The 22,662-nt window shown below is 34.9% G+C and overlaps 1 protein-coding gene across 1 annotated transcript in view; it reads left to right on the top strand.

The window, feature by feature from the left end:
• LOC143404426 (calcium-activated chloride channel regulator 4-like) overlaps positions 1 to 14,305 on the top strand; it is a 30,480-nt gene extending 16,175 nt beyond the window's left edge. The window contains exons 9-14 of the mRNA XM_076862567.1: positions 57 to 163; positions 2,662 to 2,877; positions 3,392 to 3,659; positions 5,437 to 5,607; positions 13,250 to 13,492; positions 13,857 to 14,305. Of these exons, the coding sequence (XP_076718682.1) occupies positions 57 to 163; positions 2,662 to 2,877; positions 3,392 to 3,659; positions 5,437 to 5,607; positions 13,250 to 13,492; positions 13,857 to 14,305 (1,454 nt within the window). The remainder of the gene's footprint in view (positions 1 to 56; positions 164 to 2,661; positions 2,878 to 3,391; positions 3,660 to 5,436; positions 5,608 to 13,249; positions 13,493 to 13,856) is intronic.
• The last annotated feature ends 8,357 nt before the right edge of the window (positions 14,306 to 22,662 follow it).

Below are 22,662 nucleotides of genomic sequence, written 5' to 3'. Positions count from 1 at the left end.
TTTACTTATTTTCTTATTTTCCAGAAAGCAAACTAATTAATGCATTTACATTTTAGGAGGAAAACATGTTTATGCTTCAGATGAAGCCGTGAACAATGGCCTCATTGATGCTTTTGGTGCCCTTACATCAGAAAATGCTGATCCCACCCAGAAGTCACTTCAGGTCAGAGTTGCCACTCTTGGGGTTTTTGTGTTTGAATTTACCATAACTGAAGCAGAAGATTTTGGTAGTCTTAAGTTTTGAGTTCTATATTTATCTCAAAGTGAATTTTTAATTAAAATCAAAACTTCTGCCAGAAATAGAAATTATACTTTGGCTATAACCAAATTAAGTGCTAAAATAAGAGTAAAATAAATGGTGAGATAGCTAAGATTGTTTTTCATATTCCCATAGAATTTGGTTAAGGGATAATGTTAAAAACTAATCACATCCATTTTCCACCAAAAGACTTCACCCAAAATAAAGCAACTATTTTGAATGAAAAACAAAAACTCATGTTTCCAAGCTTTCCTTACACTCTACTGTTATAAAATAAATTTAGACAAATGAACTCATGCACCTAATTTGCAAATAGAAGAAATATATCTTGGAAATAAACACAAGAAAGGCTAGGGATTCTCCCTTCTCTATAACCACATTTTTTTTTTTTTTTTTTTTGCTGGGATTTTATTTTACTCACCTCTCTTCTGAACTCAACTCTTTTTCTCATCTATATCACAATATCTCCATTATTTTCTCATTTCTCATTTTTATCATCTAACAGAAATGTGTGTCCTTGTCTAACATCTCTCTGAGTCCTACATCCTACCAGCTGCTTGTAATCATCATTATACTATTTGCTTCTCAGAGTTCAACTGTTTAAGGTCATGCACGTTTGTCTTTCTGGGCCTGGCTTGTTTCAGGTAACATAATATCACAGGAGATCCAACTTGATCCACTCACTACATGTTTCCACATTTAGATACTTAGGTTCAAGATACTTAGATTCAAGAAGTTTGATTAAGCTTTGGTTCTTTAATTCATATCCCACGTACAATGTCCACATAGCCTGTTTCCATGGAAATGTTTTTTAAAATATTTCTCTTCTTTCTCCATTCACAAAAGTCTATGTCATACCGCCTTATGGCAAGACTTCTGTGTTCAGTTTTCCTATTTATCAAGTCACTCTCTACATTAAAACTTAGCATGATCACCTGGACAGACCTATTTTTCAACAATAAGCAGAGCATAGAACAAGAGCCTGTGGCTTAGAATATGTACATATTGGTTTGGAGATTTATCTCAATGATAATACTTTCCTAAATTAAAGACATATTCTCTTAACTGGAGATGAAGATTTTTATAACAATGATGTTTCAAAGTAGAATTCACTTACTTTTATCAGCATGAGGGTATTTTGGGTTGTGGAGTAAGTTGAAGTAGAAATGAGATTTCTTGTTGTTCTGAGAAGGCTCCACCTAGGAAACATGTAATGAATGGATCAAGTTGGATCTTCTGTGACATTATGTTACCTGAAACAAGCCAGGCCCAGAAAGACAAAAGTTCATGATCTTACACAGTTGAACTCAGAGAAGCAAATAGTATAATAATGATTACAAGTGGCTGATAGGATGTAGGGCTCACAGAGATGTTAGACAAGGATACAACATTTCTGTTAGATGGAAGAAATGAGTTCAAGAGATCTATCATACAAATGTGGTGATGATAGTTAATAACATGTATTTTATCCTTCAAAATTGTTCAGAGTGGAATTAAGTCCTTTCACTACACACACACACACACACACACACACACACACACACACGAAATGACAAGGATGTGAGGTAATGCTCATGTAAATTAGCTTGATTTAGCCCTTCCATAATGGGTAGACTTTTCAAAATTTCATGTTGTATATGATAAATTTATACCATTTTGTCACTTTAAAAAAATAGTAATAAAGCAAAAGAGTTGGCTCTCCTTGACTAAGTGCTATCCACAGCGATTTTAATAATTTCTTTAAGTTTCTCTCTGAGAAGATCCTATGCTTTATTGTTCTTTTCTCAGGATTCCATCCTGTACACATCAGTTTCCCTTATTGTGTTTACTTTCCACAGCTTCATACCCTATCCTGTGTGAAAAACTATTTCAAGATTCTAGATGAGGAAAATATATCCATGAGAACTTTTTTCCAATGATTTATGGTCCTTATTTATAAAGCTCTCACTCTCTCTGACAAATGCTCTAATGACACATAAACATTATATCTTGGATGATCATGAAGATGGGAATTGAGGGTAATCACACACATGCACAAACACACACACACATACACACCCCCAATACTCCATCTCTGTCCATAACACCCTTTAATACTAAAGACTGGTGTGATTGTTTATCCAAAAAAATGGAAAAAATTAATCGGTTCATGCCCCCAACTGTAAATTCATTCTCCTGCTGTATAGCTCTTTTATACCCTATTCTTCTCTCAGACCCTCTATTTCCACATATTCTAGCTGACAACTGCTATATACCAATGAGCTTTCAGAAAGATTCCAATTATAAGATGGCCATATATAAGACTGTGTTCAGATGAGAAACTGTAGATTATCTTTAAAAAAAAAAAAAGAATAAAATTATTCTATTCTACAGTCATTAATTTTAAAAATATATCTAAACAGCTTGAAAGTAAGGGATTAACCCTGAACAATGATCTCTGGATGAATGACACTGTAATAATGGATAGCACTGTGGGAAAGGACACATTCTTTCTCGTCACGTGGGAAAAACAGCCTCCCAGTATTTCTCTCTGGAATCCTAATGGGACACTGACAGAAGGTTTCACACAGGACACTGTTTCCAAAATGGCCTATCTCAGCATTCCAGGAACTGCACAGGTAAGTGATCAGCTTTTAGACATTCTCTAAGTTTAAAAGCTGAAGTAAATTGTTTAATGTCATAAATGTGAGTATTGATGATTATATCATCTACAAAATTAATTTGTCATGCACTGTCCTTGACTTTGTAATCCTAAAGACTGTGGTGAATGGCAGGAAAAATAAATAAAGAACTCTTACTTCAGGAGAAAATCTAACAAAAACTCTCAGGAAAAACTATGGGAAGACTGTGCAGTTAGTGTGCAGATTGCTGTTGAGGTCAATAAATAAGACCAAATGCAGAGTATCCAGTAATTATTTTTTCCAAATGAGATCTCACACAGTATAAGACACCATTTATGACAATAATGAGAGTACCTGCCTGAACCTTAACTCACATCATTTTAAAACCTCAAACCATCAAAAACCTGTTCATCATACTTCACACTTCTAAGATTTGTTGTAGATTTGCATAGTGGGAACCAGGATATCATTTAACTCGGGAAACTTACTATCTTTCCACTGGAAATTTTAGGTGGGCACGTGGACTTACAGTCTTCAGGCCAAAGCGAACACAGAAACATTAACCATGACAGTAACCTCTCGGGCAGCAAGTTCTTCTGTGCCTCCAATCACAGTGAATGCTAAAATGAACAAAGACACAAACAGCTTCCCCAGCCCGATGATCGTTTATGCACAAGTTCTCCAAGGGTATCTCCCCATCCTTGGAGCCAGTGTGACTGCGATCATTGAATCAAAGAGTGGAAAAACACAAGTTTTGGAACTTTTGGACAATGGTGCAGGTAATTCACAAGTTTTTATGAATAAACCTATATTTCATAACTCAGGATATGGTAAGGGTCCCTGTGGCATCATGGGTCAGCAAGACAGAATCCCATAGGACGGAGGAACAGCAGGAAATTCTATCAGATAAAACCTGTAATCAAGGTTGACAACAGATGTTATTTGTTGTTATTATTATTGTTTGTCATTGGTTTATCAGCCAATGTCTATCATCATATAAGTAGATCTCATTCAGGAGGTTGAGGACATCGTCAAAAAAGTGTGCTCAGGGAGGGTGAAGCACAAGCAGCCAGATGAGATCTAGTGGTAGAACCTGGGCTTCTGGTAGGAAAAGGGAGAAAAGCAAGAGTAATTCCCAATAGCTGGAAAAAAGACAGACTAGAGCCAAGGCCCAGAGGCAACCAGAGCTACCACAAAGAGGAGGGGGCATCAGATAATAGGTCTTAGTGACAGAAAACAGGACCTGTGATCCATTTTCTGTCTCCCTGGTTCATGTTGGTATGTGGTGCTTATACATCCTTTCCAGAGTCTGGATGGTCCTAGACAACGGAACCTTCTGGTAAGAGGTCAGTGAACAAGGAAATCAGCAATTTGATACACATCTGAATTATTACAGTTTGTATCAGTACCTTTCACAATGTAATTTATTCAGTTTTTTGATAATACTGTCTTCAACTAGAGTTGGCAAAATATTCTGATGTGCAACTCAATTCCTTCTTCCAGCATAACAATTTTTATACAACTGTCCTTTGCTTTTTCTTTCCCTTTCCACAAAACTATCTGCAGTATATAAAACCTATCTTTATCTTGTTTGATTTCTTAGCATTTTACCAGATGAATATTTAGCTAACTGGGAAGTATCTAGTTTAAAATGCCTTCACCTAAGAAGACATTGGTGATTAACAATGACTTAGTGCAGGCATTCTCAAACTTTAGTGTACAGGAAATAATCTGGAGAGTTTGATTAAAATACAGAATGCCAAGGCCTTTCCCTAGATAGTACATGTCTCTGAAAATCCCTATATTTATAGAGATACAGATAGTGGTGGTTCAAGGACCTCACTTAGTACCCTCTGATTTAGAATTTATACCCCACAAGATACGTGTTTTGCAATATAACAGGTGATAGGAATGCTAGTGTTATCAAGAAGTATGCTTATGATATAGTGTTCCTGAAATCCTACAATTTTTATTCCAATAGCAGATGGGATTTTTCTGTGTCAGAACAGAAAATTAATGGATCAGCAAAGACCAGAGAAAATAAAAAGGAAGAGTTGTTGAAGAGAAAGCAAAACAAATAATTGTAGTTGGCTTGAGTGAGAATTAGATCCTACACAAAGTCACTTTTTTTTCCTATTGTGGACATTTTTTTATTTAAATACAAGGATGACATATGAGTAGATAAATTAATATGACTAGATAAATTAAGGTGAAAACAAAGCAAATGGCAGAGAAATGGTAAGAGTAGTACCATAAAATATATTTAAATTGATAAAAGACAAAAATATGTGATATTTATGTATTTATTATACATACACAAGTATAAATGTGTGTATATGTGGTATATCGATATAAAGGTACAAAAATAACTTGAGTCTCAATTCAACAATATTTTGATCTGACAGAGCATAATGGAAATATTCTCCAGAAGGTCAAACCCTAAATATGAAGCCTGGTCTAGAGGGCATGTTATAGAGGCCACAGCTTGTTGTTTTGGAAAATGCATGGATTTATCTTTGTATTTGCAATCATTTATTTCTTAATTTCTATGATAAGGAGCTGATTCTTTCAAAGATGACGGGGTCTACTCCAGGTACTTTACATCTTATTCAGAAAATGGCAGATATAACTTAAAAGTGCGGGCTCACGGAGGAACAGACTCTGCCAGAGGAAGCTTGCGGTACCCACTGAATAGAGCTGCCTATATACCAGGCTGGGTGGTAGATGGTGAGTAGCTCATGGGGTCTGAATTCATGCATAGATTGAATAATATTTGGGGTTTGATATAATTGAGTCTTCAAACATCTTATAACTTAAAATACAGCTTTTCCCACTTCTGGAATAAAGTTCTTGGCTAATTGTCTCCAAATTAATCTAGGCTTTGAAATAATGCGTGGCACCTAGTAAGCAATTAAAAACTGCTAGCTAGAATTATGTTAGTTTAGGAAACCTTCATGATATCAACAAAAATATGCCAAATTTTCATCGCAGGATATGAAAACAAATCAATATGTTATGAGCCTAAGTATAAGCAGAATTTATTCTTTAGATTACATGTGCTATTAAAAATAAACATTTATTTGTAATGGTGTTTTCTGGTTTGTTTGCCTTTAAACTGCTTTTATATTTTAAAAGTTAATATACATATTATAGGAAACAGAAAAACACAAGCAAAGAACAAAGTCATGAAGTCACAAGTAGCTTAGCTGGACATGTCCTTTCAGAACCTGCATGTCCATATACAATATCTCATTTTGTGTGGTTGAAATCATAGTGTGAATTGGGCTTTTCTGTGTATCATGAATATTCACCAGTTCAAAATGCCAAAGCTACATGAATATTTTGATAACCAAGAATACACCACAGAAATACCTTCTGTTAAAAAAAAAATTGTAATCCTGCCTTTCCTGCGACAAAATTTTCACTGAATGCAGAAATGGCAACAGGTCTCTAGATAGACATATTGGCAAAGTTACAACTATAATAATGCATTCTTTTAATGCTCAATTTAAAATGAGACATAAAGCAACACAATACACCAAGCATAATGTTTCTCAGAAGGTTCACTGTCAGATTGCTACACTAAAATACTAGCATGAGAGCGTGTTCCCAGTGAATTGAAGTATTCCTACAGTACAGCCAGAAGATGCACACACATCAGTAGCTCACATCAAAATGTAAATTTTTCAGTGCCTGCTCCCATGTTTACTTGTGTGCTTCCTTCTGGCACTCTGCTGCCAGCCTAAGGAACAAGTCCTGAAACACACTGCCCAGAGATAAAAATAATTTCATGTCCAAGATGCATCTTTCCTATCAATTGTACCAAAAATATATTTACAAGTTGGCTAATTCACTAGCTATACTTTTTATGATAACTATACCCTTGGAAATCTAGAAAACTTACATGTTTTGAAATAAAGTATGAACTTTGTACACAATAAGCGCAAGTACATTACTAAAAATGCACATATATATCTATGATTATGATCTAAAACAGACTTCCATATATGGAGATACTAGCAAATAGTCATTCCCCTTACCCTTCCTCTTCTCCATCTTCACCATTCCAATGACTAAGTTCAGGACTACCTCTAAGTTCTGAGATAAGCAAACAAAGGTCACTACCAAAAGATAGTTCTTCCTTAAAAATAACCAAAGGATAATTACATAGAGACTATTTTGCTACTTCTAATATAACTTTGGACATTAAAACTTTTCATTTAATACCCAGTAATATCAACTAAATTATACATCTAACAGTAGCTAGACAATCTGAAAAAAATCTAAAGGGAGCAGAGGGATTTTTGCTCTATACTTTCTCCTTGCTCCACCCTCTACCGAGTGAACAATCATCACACTCTCCAAAACATCAAGTTTAAACTCCATTCACCTCAATGACATAATTCCTATATAGTAAAAAAAAAAAAAGAAAGAAAGAAATACTGTTTTGTTTTTTTTACTATATAAAGGACATTTATAAAGGACATTACTTCAGCCCTCTACTTTTACCATGTGTCTTGTACTTTTAAACATCCAGAGAGACTAGATGTTTCCAACAAAGTACTTAAGTTTCCCACTATACATACAGTAGCACTGAATAAACTGAATAAACTTACTTAACACAGGCTAGATATTGAATGAAATAAACAAACAAAAAGCTTTTTTTAAACTGTTAGAATTTGAAAAAGACTTCCAAACAGGAATCATAGCCTGGAACCTCTCTCCTTCTCATCTCTTATCAAGCTAGGGGTCAGATATGTGCATTTATAATGCTTAGAGAGAACTCTAAATAATTTTACTTCCTAAAGTGTTTTTTAGAAATTTACTCATTTATTCTGATTTGTTATACATGATAGCAGAATGCATTTCCTTTAGTGTAATACCTCCCTCTGCTGATTTTCAATGTTGTTTTTCATTTCCTCTTCATAAAATATTTTGCCAAGGATGTTCTGTAGTGCAGGTTTTCTAGCTGTAGATTCTTTTTCAAAATTTTTATTCGATTTTAAAATATAAATGACAGTGGAATACATTATAATTCTTATTACAGATATATAGCACAATTTTTCATATCTCTGTTATATATAAATTATGTTCACACCAATTTTTGTCTTCATACATATACTTTGAATAATGATGTCCAACACATTTCACTATCCTTGATAACGCCCCCTTCCTCTCCCACCCCTCTGCCCTACCTAGAGTTTGTCTATTCCTTCCGTGCTCCCCGTCCCTACCCCATTATGAATCAGCCTCCTTATATAAGAGAAAACATTTGACATTTGGGTTTTTTTTTAGGATTGGCTAACTTCACTTAGCATTATCTTCTCCAGTGTCATCTATTTACCTGCAAATGCCATGATTTTTTCCCCTTTATTGTTGAGTAATATTCCATTGTGTATATATACCACATTTTTTTTTCCATTCATCTATTGAAAGGCATCTCCGTTGGTTCCACAGTTTAGCTATTGTGAATTGTGCCGCTATAAGCATTGATGTGGCTGTGTCCCTATAGTATGCTGTTTTTTTTTTTTTTTTTTAAGAGAGAGTGGAGAGAGAGAGAGTGAGAGAGAATTTTTTTAATATTTATTTTTTTTAGTTTTTCGGCAGCCGCAACATCTTTGTTTTTTGTATGTGGTGCTGAGGCTCGAACCCGGGCCGCACGCATGCCAGGCGAATGCGCTACTGCTTGAGCCACATCCCCAGCCCCAGTATGCTGTTTTTAAGTCCTTTGAGTATAGACTGAGGAGAGGGTACCTTTTCCCCCACATCCTCGCCAACACTTATTGTTGTTTGTCTTCATAATAGCTGCCATTCTGACTGGAGTGAGATGATATCTTAGAGTATTTTTGATTTACATTCCTCTGATTGCTAGAGATGATGAACATTTTCTCATATTTTCTCATATATTTGTTGATTGATTGTATACCCCTCTTTTGAGAAGTGTCTGTTCATGTCCTTGGCCCATTTACTGATTGGGTTATTTGGGATTTTTGTTGTTGTTGTTGTTGTTGTTGTTTGGTGTCTAGATTTTTGAGTTCTTCATATATCCTAGAGATTAGCGCTCTATCTGATGTGTGAGGGGTAAAAATTTGCTCCTAAGATGTAGGCTCTCTATTCACCTCACAGATTGTTTCTTTTGCTGAGAAAAAAACTTTTTAGTTTGAGTCCATCCCATTTATTGATTCTTGGTTTTAATTCTTGCATTATAGGATTCTTATTAATGAAGTTGGGGCCTAATCCCACATGATAAAGATTAGGGCTTACTTTTTCTTCTATTAGGTGCTGAGTCTCTGGTTTAATTCCTAGGTCCTTGATTTACATTGCGTTGAGTTTGTGCATGGTGAGAGATAGGGGTTTAATTTCATTTTGGTGCATATGAATTTCCAGATTTCTCAGCACCATTTGTTGAAGAGGCTATCTTTTCTCCAATGCATGTTTTTGGCACCTTTGTCTAATATAAGATAATTGTAATTTTATGGGTTAGTCTCTGTGTCCCCTATTCTGTACCATTGGTCTACCAGTCTGTTTTGGTGCCAATACCATGCTGTTTTTGTTACTATTGCTCTGTAGTATAGTTTAAGGTCTAGTATAGTGATGCTACCTGCTTCACTCTTCCTGCTAAGGATTGCTTTAGTATTCTGGGTCTCTTATTTTTCCAGATGAATTTCATGAATCCTTTTTCTATTTCTATGAGGAATGCCATTGGGACTTTGATTGGAATTGTATTAAATCTGTATAGTGCTTTTGGCACTATAGGGTCATTTAATTTTTCCAATCCAAGAACAAGTAGATCTTTCCATCTTCTAAGGTCATCTTTGGTTTCTTTCCTTAGGGTTCTGTAGTTTTCATTGTATTGATCTTTCACCTTTTGTTAAGTTGATTCCCAAGGTTTTTTGTTGTTGTTGTTGTTTTTGAGGCTATTATAAATGGGATAGTTTTCCTCATTTCCATCTCAGAGGATTTGTCATTGATACACAGAAATGCCTTTGATTTATGGGTGTTGATTTTGTATTCTGCTACTTTGATGAATTCGTTTACTAGTTCATGAAGTTTCCTGGTGGAGCTTTTTGGGTCTTCTAGGTATAGAATCATATCATCAGCAGATAGTGCTAATTTAAGTTCTTTCCCTATACGTATCCCTTTAATTTATTTCATCTGCCTAATTGCTCTGGCCAGTGTTTCAAGAACTCTGTTAAATAGAAGTGTTTTGTTCCAGTTTTTAGAGGAAATGCCTTCAATTTTTCTTCATTTAGAATGATTTTGGCCTAGGGCTTAGAATAGATAACCTTTAGGATGTCTAGTTGTAAATTCTTTTAACTTTTGTTTATCAGGGAAGGTTTTTATCTCATTGTCAAATCTAAAGCTTAATTTTGCTGGTTACAAGATTCTTGGTTGGCATCCATTTTCTTTCAGAAGCTAATCTATGTTGTTCCAGGATCTTTTAGCTTTTAAGGTCCAGGTTGAAAAAATCTGCACATAACCTGATTGGTTTCCCCCTGTGTATAATCTGATTCCTTTCTCTCATGGCTTTTAAGATTCTCTCTTTATTCTGTATGTTGGGCATTTTCATTATAATGTGCCTTGGAGTGGATCTGTTGTGATTTTGTACATTTGGTGTCCTGTAAGCCTCTTGAATTTGGTTTTCCAATTTATTCTTCATGTTTGGAAAATTTTCTGATATTATTTCTTTGAATAGATTGTTCATTCCTTTGGTTTGGAACTCTAAGCTTTCCTCTATCCCAATAATTCTTAAATTTGGTCTTTTTATGCTATCCCACATTTCTTGAATGTTCTGCTCATGGTTTCTTACCATTTTCACTGTGCAGTCTACATTCTTTTTCAAGATTATATAGTTTGTCTTTATTGTTTGGGGTCCAGTCTTCCAAGTGGTCTAATGTGTTGGTGATGCTTTCAATTGAGCTTTTAATTTGGTTTATAGTTTCTTTCATTTCAAGGATTTCTGTTTGGTTTTTCTTTAGAACCTCTTTTTCCCTATTGAAGTAAACTTTTGCTTCCTGAATTTGTTTATGTAACTCTTTGTCAAAATGATCTTTTGCTGCTCATATTTGCTCTCTTATATCATCCTTTAATTCACAGAACATTTTAATTATGTGCAACCTGAACTCCTTTGCTGTAATTTCATCTGTTTTTCTGACCATGGATTTTAATAATGTGGTATCTTGATTTGTTTGGGGTACTTTTTCCCCTTGTCTTTCCATGTTGCTCGGATATCTTCCTTTCCAGCTCTGTGGATCTGAGGCATTCCCATGTTTACCCTATAGGCTTGTAATGCCCCTGTAGGCTTCCAATACCTCACCTTTGAGAGGAAGGACAATGTTAACAGATCCCAATATAAACAAAATACCACCTGGTTATCTGATGTTCTAAACTGGTAGTTGCCACAACTAAAGATGGTTATGGAGGTCCAGCAGAATGGTTTCAATTTATAGTACATATATAAAGCACACATTTTTATGTCTCTTATTGTATACAAAGTAGAGTCACACCATTTGTGTCTTCATATGTGTACTTAGGATAATTATGTCCATCTCATTCCACCATCTTTCCTACCCCTAAAACTTCTCCCTCCTCTCCCTCCCCTTTGCCCTATCTAGAGTTCCTCCATACTTCCCATGCTCCCCCATCTATCCCCATTATGGATCAGCATCTACATATCAGAGAAAATATTCAGACTTTGGCTTACTTCACTTAGCATAATATTCTCCAATTCTATCATTTATCTGCAAATGCCATGATTTTATTCTCTCTTTTAATGTGGAGTAATATTCCATTGTGTATATATACCACATTTTCTTTACCCATTCATCTACTGAAGGGCATATAGGTCGATTCCACAATTTAGCTATTGTGAATTGTGCTGCTATAAACATTGATGTGGCTGCTTCACTGCAGTATGCTGTTTGGGGGTATAGACCAAGGAGTGGAATTGCTGTGTCAAATGGTGGTTCCATTCTAAGTTTTCCAAAGAATCTCCATACTGCTTTTCATATTGGCTGCACCAATTTTCAGTCCCACTGGCAATGTGTGAGTGTGCCTTTTTCCCCACATCCTTGACAACATATATTGTTGCCTATATTCTTAATAGCTGCCATTCTGACTAGAGTGAGATGAAATCTTAGGGTAGTTTTGTTTTTAATTTCTCTAATTGCTAGAGATGTTGAACATTTTTTCATATATTTGTTGATTGACTCTATATCATCTCCTGAGAAGTGTCTGTTCAGTTGCTTGGATCATTTACTCATTGGTGTTTTCTGTTTTGTTTTGGTGTTAAGATTTTTGAGTTCTTTATATATCCTAGAAATTAGTGCTCTATCTGATGTGTGTGTGGTAAAAATTTGCTCCCAAAATGCAGGCTCTCTATTCACATCACTGATTGTTTCTTTTGCTGAGAAGAAGCTTTTAAGTTTGAGTCCATCCCATTTATTGATTCTTGATTTTATTTTTTGCACTACAGGAGTCTTATTAAGGAAGTTGGGACCTAATCCAATATGATGGAGATTTGGGCCTACTTTTTCTTCTGTTAGGCACAGGGTCTCTGGTTTTATTCCTAGGTCTTTGATCCACTTTGAGTTGAGTTTTTGCATCGTGAGAGATTGGGGCTTAATTTAATTTGGCTGCATAAGGATTTCCAGTTTTCCTAGCACCATTTGTTGAAGAGGCTATCTTTTCTCCAATGTATGTTTTTGGCACCTTTGTCTAATATGAGATAATTGTATTTATGTATGCTTCTCTGTGTCCTCTATTCTCTACCATTGGTCTACAAGTCTATTTTGGTAAGAATAATCCTTCCTGTGAATTTTAACACAACGTGTATTCAGAGTGTTATTTAACTAACTGTCCTTTTGTCATACACTGGAATGTTTTCATTAAATCAAAAGAAAAAATGTGTACAGCAAGGTGATGATAAGCATGAAGAATGCATTCTTTGCTAACTTTGCTTTGCATAGTTACTTCTCTTTGACTTTTAGGGGCTTTTTCTTAGCAATTAAAATACCATCATAAATATTATTCCTTAGCACTTGCAGCATGGAGTGGTTGAAAGGAAAATGGCTTTTCCCCAGGTATATTCCAGCCTGAAGATAATTTGAGAAATAAAGCAACACTTTTTTAAAGGCATATATTGAATTATTGAATTATTATATACCTTTATTCTTGTTTATTGTAGTCCTCATTTAGAGCAATTTTTTATCCTAAAGGATACTAAAACATGAATTATCCCAGCAATTGGTGCTTATGATTGTCAGAAGACTTAGTAACAATCTGACTATACATATAAAGAGGGGAAAAACCAGTAGGATGAAGAAGGTGATTTGTTTGCTAACTTTGAACTAATGAATTTTTAATGCAGAGGTAATTGAAGTGAACCCACCAAGACCCGAAACTACTGAGGATACTCAGGCAATATTGGAGAATTTCAGCCGAACAGCATCTGGAGGTGCATTTGTGGTATCAAATGTTTCAGGCACTACAAATGCTCCCTTGCCTGACCTGTTCCCTCCAAGTCAAATCACAGACCTTGATGCCACACCTGAGGGGGATCAGATCAATCTAACATGGACAGCACCAGGAGATAATTTTGATGTCGGAACAGGTAAGCATAAAGTATCATGTGCTTTCAACTTAAGTTAAAGGTGCTCATTGCAAAAGCAAGGGTGTATGGGCAGGTTAGGGAAGAACAGTTTTTGACTGACAGCTCACTGAACTTTTAATTTTATAATCTGATATTTTTAATCAATCAAACAGGAGATATTTTAATATGGTTTTACTTCTTATGCAAAGATAGTAGCATTTGGCAGAGCTTAAAAGTCAGAATTCAGGTTTCTTTAAAAAGCAGTAATGTTTTTTATTGAGTATACACTGTGCATAAGTAAACAACATTTTTGAGAGTAAATGGAAAGAAATTTACTATAGTATCTATGCTACAGTTACTAAACTGCCTGTAACTCTTTTCTTAGTCCGAGAGTATATCATAAGAATAAGTGGAAGTATCATTGATCTAAGAGACAATTTTGATGATGCACTTCAAGTGAACACTACCGACCTATCACCAAAAGAGGCGAACTCCAAGGAAACCTTTGCATTTAAACCAGGAAACATCTCAGAAGAAAACATAACCCACATATTCATTGCCATTCAAAGTGTAGACAAAAGCAATTTGACATCAAAAGTATCCAATATTGCACAAGTGGCTTTGTTTATCCCTCAAGCAGATCCTGGTCCTGATGAAGGCCAACCAAATCCTAATCCTGGTGAAAGTCATTCTACTCATAATTCTGGAGTTAATATTTCTACAGTGGTGCTATCAGTGGTGGGGTCTGTTGTGGTTGTTAGTATTATTTTAAGTACCACTATTTGTATCTTAAAGAAGAGAAACTCTTCCAGAAGACCTAGAACAGAGTTTTAAAAAACAAAAGCAATATGAGTAAGGATACGTCTGAACTTTTAAATTTATCCTGTGTGATAATAAACTATTAAAGATAACTTTAAGAGGCCTGGAAAGGATAGTTTGATTAAATATAAACTGCCAATACTAAAGTTTAATAATTTTATTCACTAAATTTATATAAATTGGGATGAATAAAGACCTTTTTCACATTAACCTCCAGTTGTATACTATTTTTGTAATGCAAAATTTTCAGAAATAATATTGTCAAATTTCATGAAGAAGTTAAAATTGTCAATTTAATCAGTGCAAAAACCAAATAAATGATATTTTTGGAAAAATGACCTTGGTTTGGGTGCCATTGGTATAAATTAATGGCATTATATTCACCTAAAAGCTCTGCTATAGCAGTACAATTGCTAAGATCAGGTTTGCTGCAATTCAAGAATATGGAAGCTACCATTAAAAAAAGAAAATCAGTACCACCTGTCAACTATAGTTGTTCCTGATTTCAGTTCAATATAAACATATACCTCTTTTTCCTTAAAAAGCCATACCTACCCATGTACTGTTTGTTTCATCATATGAATTATTGAAGCTACTGTGTATTGATTTTTTTCAGAAAGAAAATAAAATACATTAAAAACATTTTCATTCATTACTCAGAGTCACAGCCTAGGAATTTAAGTCATATTGATGAATAAGATCAATAAATGTGACAATGTAAGGTAAGAGCAGGTTCACATATTCATAACCCTGTCATGACAAGTTTGCAAGAACAATTTCCTTTCCAACTGATGGTTTTCTAACTTTGCACTTTGAGTTTTACTGCCATAATTCAGCAACCAAAGGAAATGGAGAGAAACTAAACCTTATCCACTCATTTACATCCTTATCTCATGTAGCTTTGGCAGGAGTTATTTGCTGATATGGAAGTTAACTAAAATGAAATTCATATAAGCTGAGTCCATGGGTCACTTCTAACAATATTTGAACATGGACTAGACTTTCTGACCTGGCATAATTTATTTGGTCTGATTAGCAAGGTTGAGAAAAAGGGGCCTTTGGTTTAAATTGGAAGTCACAAAAGATTAGGGGAGAAGGAAATAAGCTGAAATGTCCTGATTACTGGGAAGGTTTGATTTGCTTTAATGGCATTAAGAGGAAAATGAGTCATGAGCAGGGCATTTGGGAACTGTGCTGTTCAGGCAGAAGTTCTATTGGCACATTTAGTTTTTCTAGAAGGTTAGCACCTGTTCAGCCAGAGCTAATGGCTAAGCAGATATAAGTCAATGTGAAGAAAGTGTAGGAAAGGGGTGTTTAGATACCTGGCCTTTTACCAAGAAGGGAATAAAGGCCTGAGATTCTGTGTTGGCAATAGTGATACTATGTAATACTCAGACTTTCCCTGTGCCCATTCCACCCAGTCACCCCAGAGTTCTGAAGGCAAAGCGTATCAGCATAGTTATTTCCCTCTCTGATGCTACAATATAATTACTAAGCTCAGGTGGGTCCCTATTTTGGGTATTCTCTCCAACATCAGGCTCAGACTTAGTTTTACTACCAGATCTGCATAAGTAGCTAGTTAATTAGTAAGAATAAGGAAAGTAAATGATTGTTATTACTGCAGTCAGGACAGGCTACATAATCTGTTTCCCAGTACAAAAAGAAAACGAGAGGCCTCTGTTTAAAATTATTGAGAATTTCAAGACAACAGCAAAATTTCAAGTAATGACAAAAACAATGAAACCAAGTTCAAAGCCCTGCTGAGCCCAAAACTCTGAACAACTGCACGGACCCCATGCCTACAAAGCCAGCCCTACCTATGCTGCAGGAAAAGCTAGCAATAGCCCCAGTCGTGTAGGGTCTCTGTATGGTCCATTAAAACCACAAAGAACCCTTCATGGTCTCATGGTTGGTCTTCATAATCAAGAAAAAGTATCAGATTTGGGTAGGGACACATAGATCCATAACCTCTGACTGGGAATCTAGAAACAGAAAGTAAATCTGTTTCCCAGTAAGGAATAGAGTCGGCCCTATGTGGGAAGGAACAGCTTCTGTACCAATCTCAGAGAATCAGCTGTGAAGGGTTCCTGATAGAAAAAAACCTGCAGCAGCAGCCATCCAAGTGGATGATGCCCTGGAGTTGGCCAGTCACGCTGTCACAAGTTAAATACCTGCCCTCAGAGGACTGCACAAGCCTCTAGCTCTTTTTCCTTTTATAATCACTAAACTTCAAGAATAACCAGCAAACAAACCTTCCATTTAATCCCAGTCAACTAACAGAATCATGGAGAAAATACAATTATTGTTTTAAGCTGGTAAGTTTTGGCATAATTTAGTCCACAGCACTAGATTAGCAAAACAGCCAATTCCTTCTATTAGTCCAGATTCCATGGGGAAAACAGAACCACTATGAATACTACAGAGCATGGAACTTCTCAACAATTCTACCCCAGAATCACATAGTTTCTGACAGATGCAGTTTCAATATATCCAAGTTACCTAGGCAAAGACTGTACAATCAAAGAAATATTCAATCGTGCCACATGGGGAATAGCAAGGAATTTCCTTGGGTGGCACTGAATGGTCCTTATCCTCAGCCTAATAATTTTAAAAGGCAGAAAGAAGGAAGTTACGAGCTCTTGTGACATGGTAACATTCACTCCACACCTCTGGCACTGATTACAGACCTCTGGCCTAACCCCTTATCGAACTGTAGAACCATGTGGCTATGTTTTCACTTTAATCTCAATCTTGCAAATCTTTGGTTATGCTTGTTTGTTGGTTCAAATAGGAGACCAAGTAAAAATAATTAAAGATGAATCCATGTTGTTATCTTCATCTATCTTCTTCCTAATGCATGCATTTTTTATATTGAATAGGGAGTCAGGAGGACCCTTGATTTATACCTCACTCAATAACAACAACAAAAAAAAGGGCTAGAAAGGGCTTCTGAAGACAAATGAGAAAATCCAAGAATGTGAGGTCATAGACAGAAAAGGAAACAAGCAAGAAGGAAGGAGCAAGCGACTGTTCTGATTAATGCTGAGCAATGGCTAGTGAATTTAGCAACACAAAGTGATTAGTGATCTCAATAAGTGCAATTCTCACAAAGAATGGAGAGAGTAAACAAAGATTCTCTCAGAATCTTGTCTGTGTAGTACAATATAGAAAAAATGGAAAATTAGAAGAATTAGTAATGTGTGAAGGCAAGAGAGACTTTATTTGTAGAGCAAATGTTAAATTCTATTGTAAGTATTGTAGAATTGTTTTAGATTTTAAACTTTGTACAAATAAAACTGAGAAAATTTTTTAAAAAAATTTAAAAGAAGACTTTGAATTCAGATTTATAGTATTATAATCTGTAAAACTGGGATAATAGTGCCTACATCCAAGTATTGTGTGGATTCCATTAAATAATAGCAGGTTGGGGGTCCTGTTCCTATATGTAGTTAGTGTTCAATTCGTGGCAGCTCTCATGTAAGAACTTTGGTCTTGCTACTCTGAAGTTCAGGGATCTTAGCACTGAAGACTCTCTGCCCATTGGTATGTCAACTGAGACGTTGATTTCTGCTACTTATCAGACAATCAGCACTAACTGCTATGGATAGATACAGATATGAATGAAAAATAGAGCCTCAGAAAGGAAGAAAAAAATTAAAAACTGTATATTTTAACGGCTAATATCAAAATATGTCAGAAGCCCAAACTACTCCAGAGTAAAGTAATAATAATAACAATTATGACTTAAAACGGGCAAGAGATCTGATTAGACATTTCTCAGAAGAACAATGGCTAACAGGTACGTATATATAGAAAAACTCAAGCTGATCACCTGCTGGAAAAAGTTGAAGCAATTAAAGAAGACTGAAGCCATGTACCTTGACTCCTCTCCTACTTCAGAACTCTAGAGACATAAGTCCGCCTGATTTGCAGAGAGAACTTCAACTCAGATAAATGATGGAAGTTTCAAAATGAACAGGCAGGATTAGATTTTGATCAAAAAAACAAGACAATTTGAATACTACAAAGTGACAATAATAATAAAATTGGCTGATATATCATTAAAATAAGTTGCTACCCAGAAAGATGGGGGAACTCATCAAAACTTATGATTATAGCTACTAAGAAAAAAAATGTTTTTTCATTTTTATCTTCCTGTAAGTTGAGGCAGCTCAGTAAACTAATTTCATGGCAATAATAAATAATATCACTGCTTAAATTGCAGTGACAAACCCACAGACATACAGACCAATGTTCTGCGCATCCAGTTCCCACTTGTCTTTCCACATCCTTCCCTCCAATAGTAAATACTTGTGTTCATGTCTTCAACATCCGTTCCCCCTTCTTCAGGTAAAAACCAGTCATTTTCCATGCTAGACTTCTTGGCAAGCCCTTTTCTGCATCCCCAGTCTTCCCCTCTAACCTTCATCCCCTATTTCTGATGCCCAAACTGGCTTCATCCCTTGGGTTGGGATTATTTCTACCTTGTCTTTCCACATATCCTAACCCTTACCTAGGACTACCACATCATACAACTGTACAGAATTCTATAACACCTTAGATGAATCTCATCCTTGGAGTTTTACAGTTCACAGTCTCTGCATTCTCATGTAGTGACCTTCCCCTTAGATCTTACATGTGAAAAAATACATATTTTGGCTTCATATCCATCTATAACGCATGAAGTTGTCCTACTTCATTTTAGTAAAAATGCATCTGTTTATGTAACATGTTACAAATGATTATTTGATTTATTATTCATTCCAGTACCTTATTTTCTTTAATAATCTATGTGATAATCAGCACATTGGTTCCTGGTACATTTGTCCCCAGTAGGAACACAAACAAAATTCTAAACACTGTATGTCTTGCTATCTGTTGTCAGCTTATCTTTAGGAAATAAGGGAGTGCCTTTTACCAGAAGATTTTGTAAGGGCCTATAGAAAAGACTGAACAGTAGGAGTTTAGTGGCATGAATGCAGATCCATAACTTACTCCATATTTTGAAACTCTAGTAGTAAGTAGCAGCTATACAAACATTATAGTTTTCTCCAAACGATCATCCATCCACAGTCTCTCAAATGTAGATCTATATAGACCCTTGATTAAGCATCCTTACTAGAAGCAAAACAGGACTTTCCAGATTTTTGAGAATCTTATATCAGGAATAATGCTCTCAAAAAAAAGCCCACTATTGAGTATGTGTTCTACACTCAACATCTTCACCACATCTGTGATGAATGTTACATATATACACACATGCAATTTTAACCAAAACTAGACATATGGGTTTAGAAATATGATTTAGTGAGCTATTTGAATGGAAGTTTATCAATTTTTGTGAGAAAAGAGTACAATTCTAAAAATTCATTCTCTTTATCCATACCTTCTTCTGGATTTCCATCTCAGTAAGAGAAATGTACCTCACCACCCAGTCACTCAAATCAGATTTGAGAAGTCCTTCTACTGACCCTTCAATTTCCTCACCCTTCACATGTAAAGAACAAGTCCAGTCTGATACATCTCTTTAATTCTTATCTCTTGTCTTACTTCAACAACACTGCCACAGTCAATTTCCCTGTACTGCTGGAAAATATGGTTCCTACCTGATCTCTGTCTTCAGCCATGTTCCACGTTGAACCCAGAGTAATCTGAGGAAAACTAGCAAAGTTCCCACATGGACTTGTTGATAATATCTAATTACATTGATATGTCTCTGTGGCAGACACATTGCCTGTTTTATTCATCACATTTATCCAAGTTTTCTGATGAATCTCCATTCTGCTTTCCATAGTGGTTGCACCAATTTACAGTCCCACCAGGAATGTATGAGGGTACCTTTTTCTCCACATCTTCACCAACACTTATTATTGCTTGTATTCTTGATAATTGGAAGAATGAATTTTAAATACAAGACCCAACTCTATGTTGTTTGTAAGACACTCATCTAAGGCAATGATAGCCACAAATTGAAAGTGAAAGGATGGAAATTGATATACCCATGTGAATGAAGCCCACAAAACAAGCAGGATTAGCTACTTTTATACCTTACAAAGCAGAATTCAAGTCAAAATTAACCAAGAGAGAAAAAGAAGATCACTTCTTAGTGGTAAAAAGAACAATCCCTCATAAAGCTATGATAGTAAATATTTATGCCTCAGATGTTATTATTGCTTTAGAATCATACATAGTAATTGAGTTCATAGTAATTGAGTTCATCCCAACAAATTCATGTATCTATTTCAGTTCATGATCCTCTCCCTTTTCCCTCCCCATTTTTATTCTTATCCTCCCTCTCCTCTTCCATGTCACTTTATATATAAATACATAAATATTTATGATAGTAAATATTTATGCCTCAAATATTTTTGCCTCAAATTTTACATAAAATAGAAACTATCCAAATCAACACCTCACATAGGCCCCAGTAAAATAATAGTGGGTAATTTCAATACACCTGTCTCAACAACAGATGGGTCATCCATACATAAACCAGTAAGTCTCTTTAGACTGAAACAATTTTATGAAACAAATGGACTTAACAGACATCTATGTAATATTCCATCCAACAAAAACTGAATATTCTTATATGTTCTTAGTTGCTTGTGGAACTTTCTCCAAACTAGCTTGAATTTTAGGCTACAAAGCAACTCTTAGTGAATACCAGAAAAAAAAAAGAAAAGATTTCTTGCATTTTATCACATCATAATGAAGTAAAACTGGAAAAAAATATCAAGAAACCCTACAGAAAATATAAACAGATGGATATTGAACAATACCCATTTGATGGTTCTAGGTAATCTGAATAACTATATGTAGAAAAATAAAATTAGAACCCTATCTCTCATCCTGAATAAAACTTAAATCAAAATGGATCAAAGACTTAGGAATTATAGAAGAAACTTTATAACTTCTTAAAGAAAACAGGGTCAATACCCCATCATATAGGTGCTGGCATTGACTTTCTCAAAAAGACCCCCAAAATACCTACATAAGAAAATCAGGAAGATTCTAAGTAAACAAACTAGTGATGCATCTCAAAGCCCTTGAAAAAAGAAGAACAAATCAATTTCAAAAGCAGTAAAAGGAAGAAAATACCTTACAAAGCAGAATTCAAGTCAAAATTAACCACAAGAGAAAAAGAAACAGACAGAAGACCCAAATTAATAAAATTAAGAGATGAAAAAGAAGAAATCACCAAAGAAATCCAGAGGATCATTAGGGACTATTTTGAAAACTTGTATTCCAGTAAATTGGAAAAATCTAGAAGAAATGGGTACATTTCTAGACACATATGATCTACCAAAATTGAATAAAAAGGACATGAAAAATCTATACAGGCCAATAACTAGCAATGAGATAGAAACAATAATAAAAAGACATACAACAAAGAAAAGCCCAGGACCAAATATATTCTCAATGGAATTCTATCAGACTTGTAAAGAAGAACTAATGCCAGAGCTCCTCAAATTGTTCCATGAAATGAAAATTTCATTCTATGAATTCAGTATCATACTCTTATCAAAACTGGATAAGAGCACATAAAGGAAAGAAAATTACATACCAATAAATAAATAGATGTATTGTATCCATCTACAACCAAAATACATTTTTAAAAAAATTAAAATAAAATAAACTCGAAGGAATAAATCTAACCAATGAAGTGAAATACCTCTACACTGAAAATTACATATTTATCTCTGATAAACTTAGATTCAAAAATCCTTAGTAAAATATTAGCAAATAATATCAACAACATATTAAGAAGATTATATATTAGGACTAAGTTGGTTCTATCCCAGGACTTCAAGGATGATTTAACATGCATAAATGAATAAATGTAATCTATCATATAAATAGAATTAAGGATATCAATAGATGCAAAGAATACCTTCAACAAAATTCAGCACCTATTTAAAATCAAAACATGAAGAAGCTAAGGATGGAAGAAACCTACTTCAATATCAAAAAGCTTACATATGAATAACCCAAAGTCAGCATCATAATGAATGGGGAAAAACTAAAAGTACTTTCTTTAAAATCTGAAACAAGACAAGAATGTTTACTCTACTCTTACCACTCATATTTAATATACTGTTAAAAATTCTAGACAGAGAAATTAGGCATGATAAGGTAACAAAAGGGATAAAAATAGGAAAAGGAGAAGTCAAAGTATCACTGTTTGTAGATGACATAATCCTATACCTAAAAGATCCAAAAAGCTCCACCTAAATAATTCAAGAGCTAATAAGCAAATTCATGAAAGTAACAAGTTAAAAAACCAATAAACAAAAATGAATAACTTTTCTATACACTGATAATGAATCTGTTAGAAAAGAAATCAGGAAAATAATCCCATTCACAATAGCTTC

Source organism: Callospermophilus lateralis, chromosome 7 (assembly GCF_048772815.1).
Source record: "Callospermophilus lateralis isolate mCalLat2 chromosome 7, mCalLat2.hap1, whole genome shotgun sequence".
NCBI lineage: Eukaryota > Metazoa > Chordata > Mammalia > Rodentia > Sciuridae > Callospermophilus > Callospermophilus lateralis.
The sequence above is the reverse complement of the archived record's forward strand: the minus strand, read 5'-3'. Positions and strand labels throughout refer to the sequence as shown.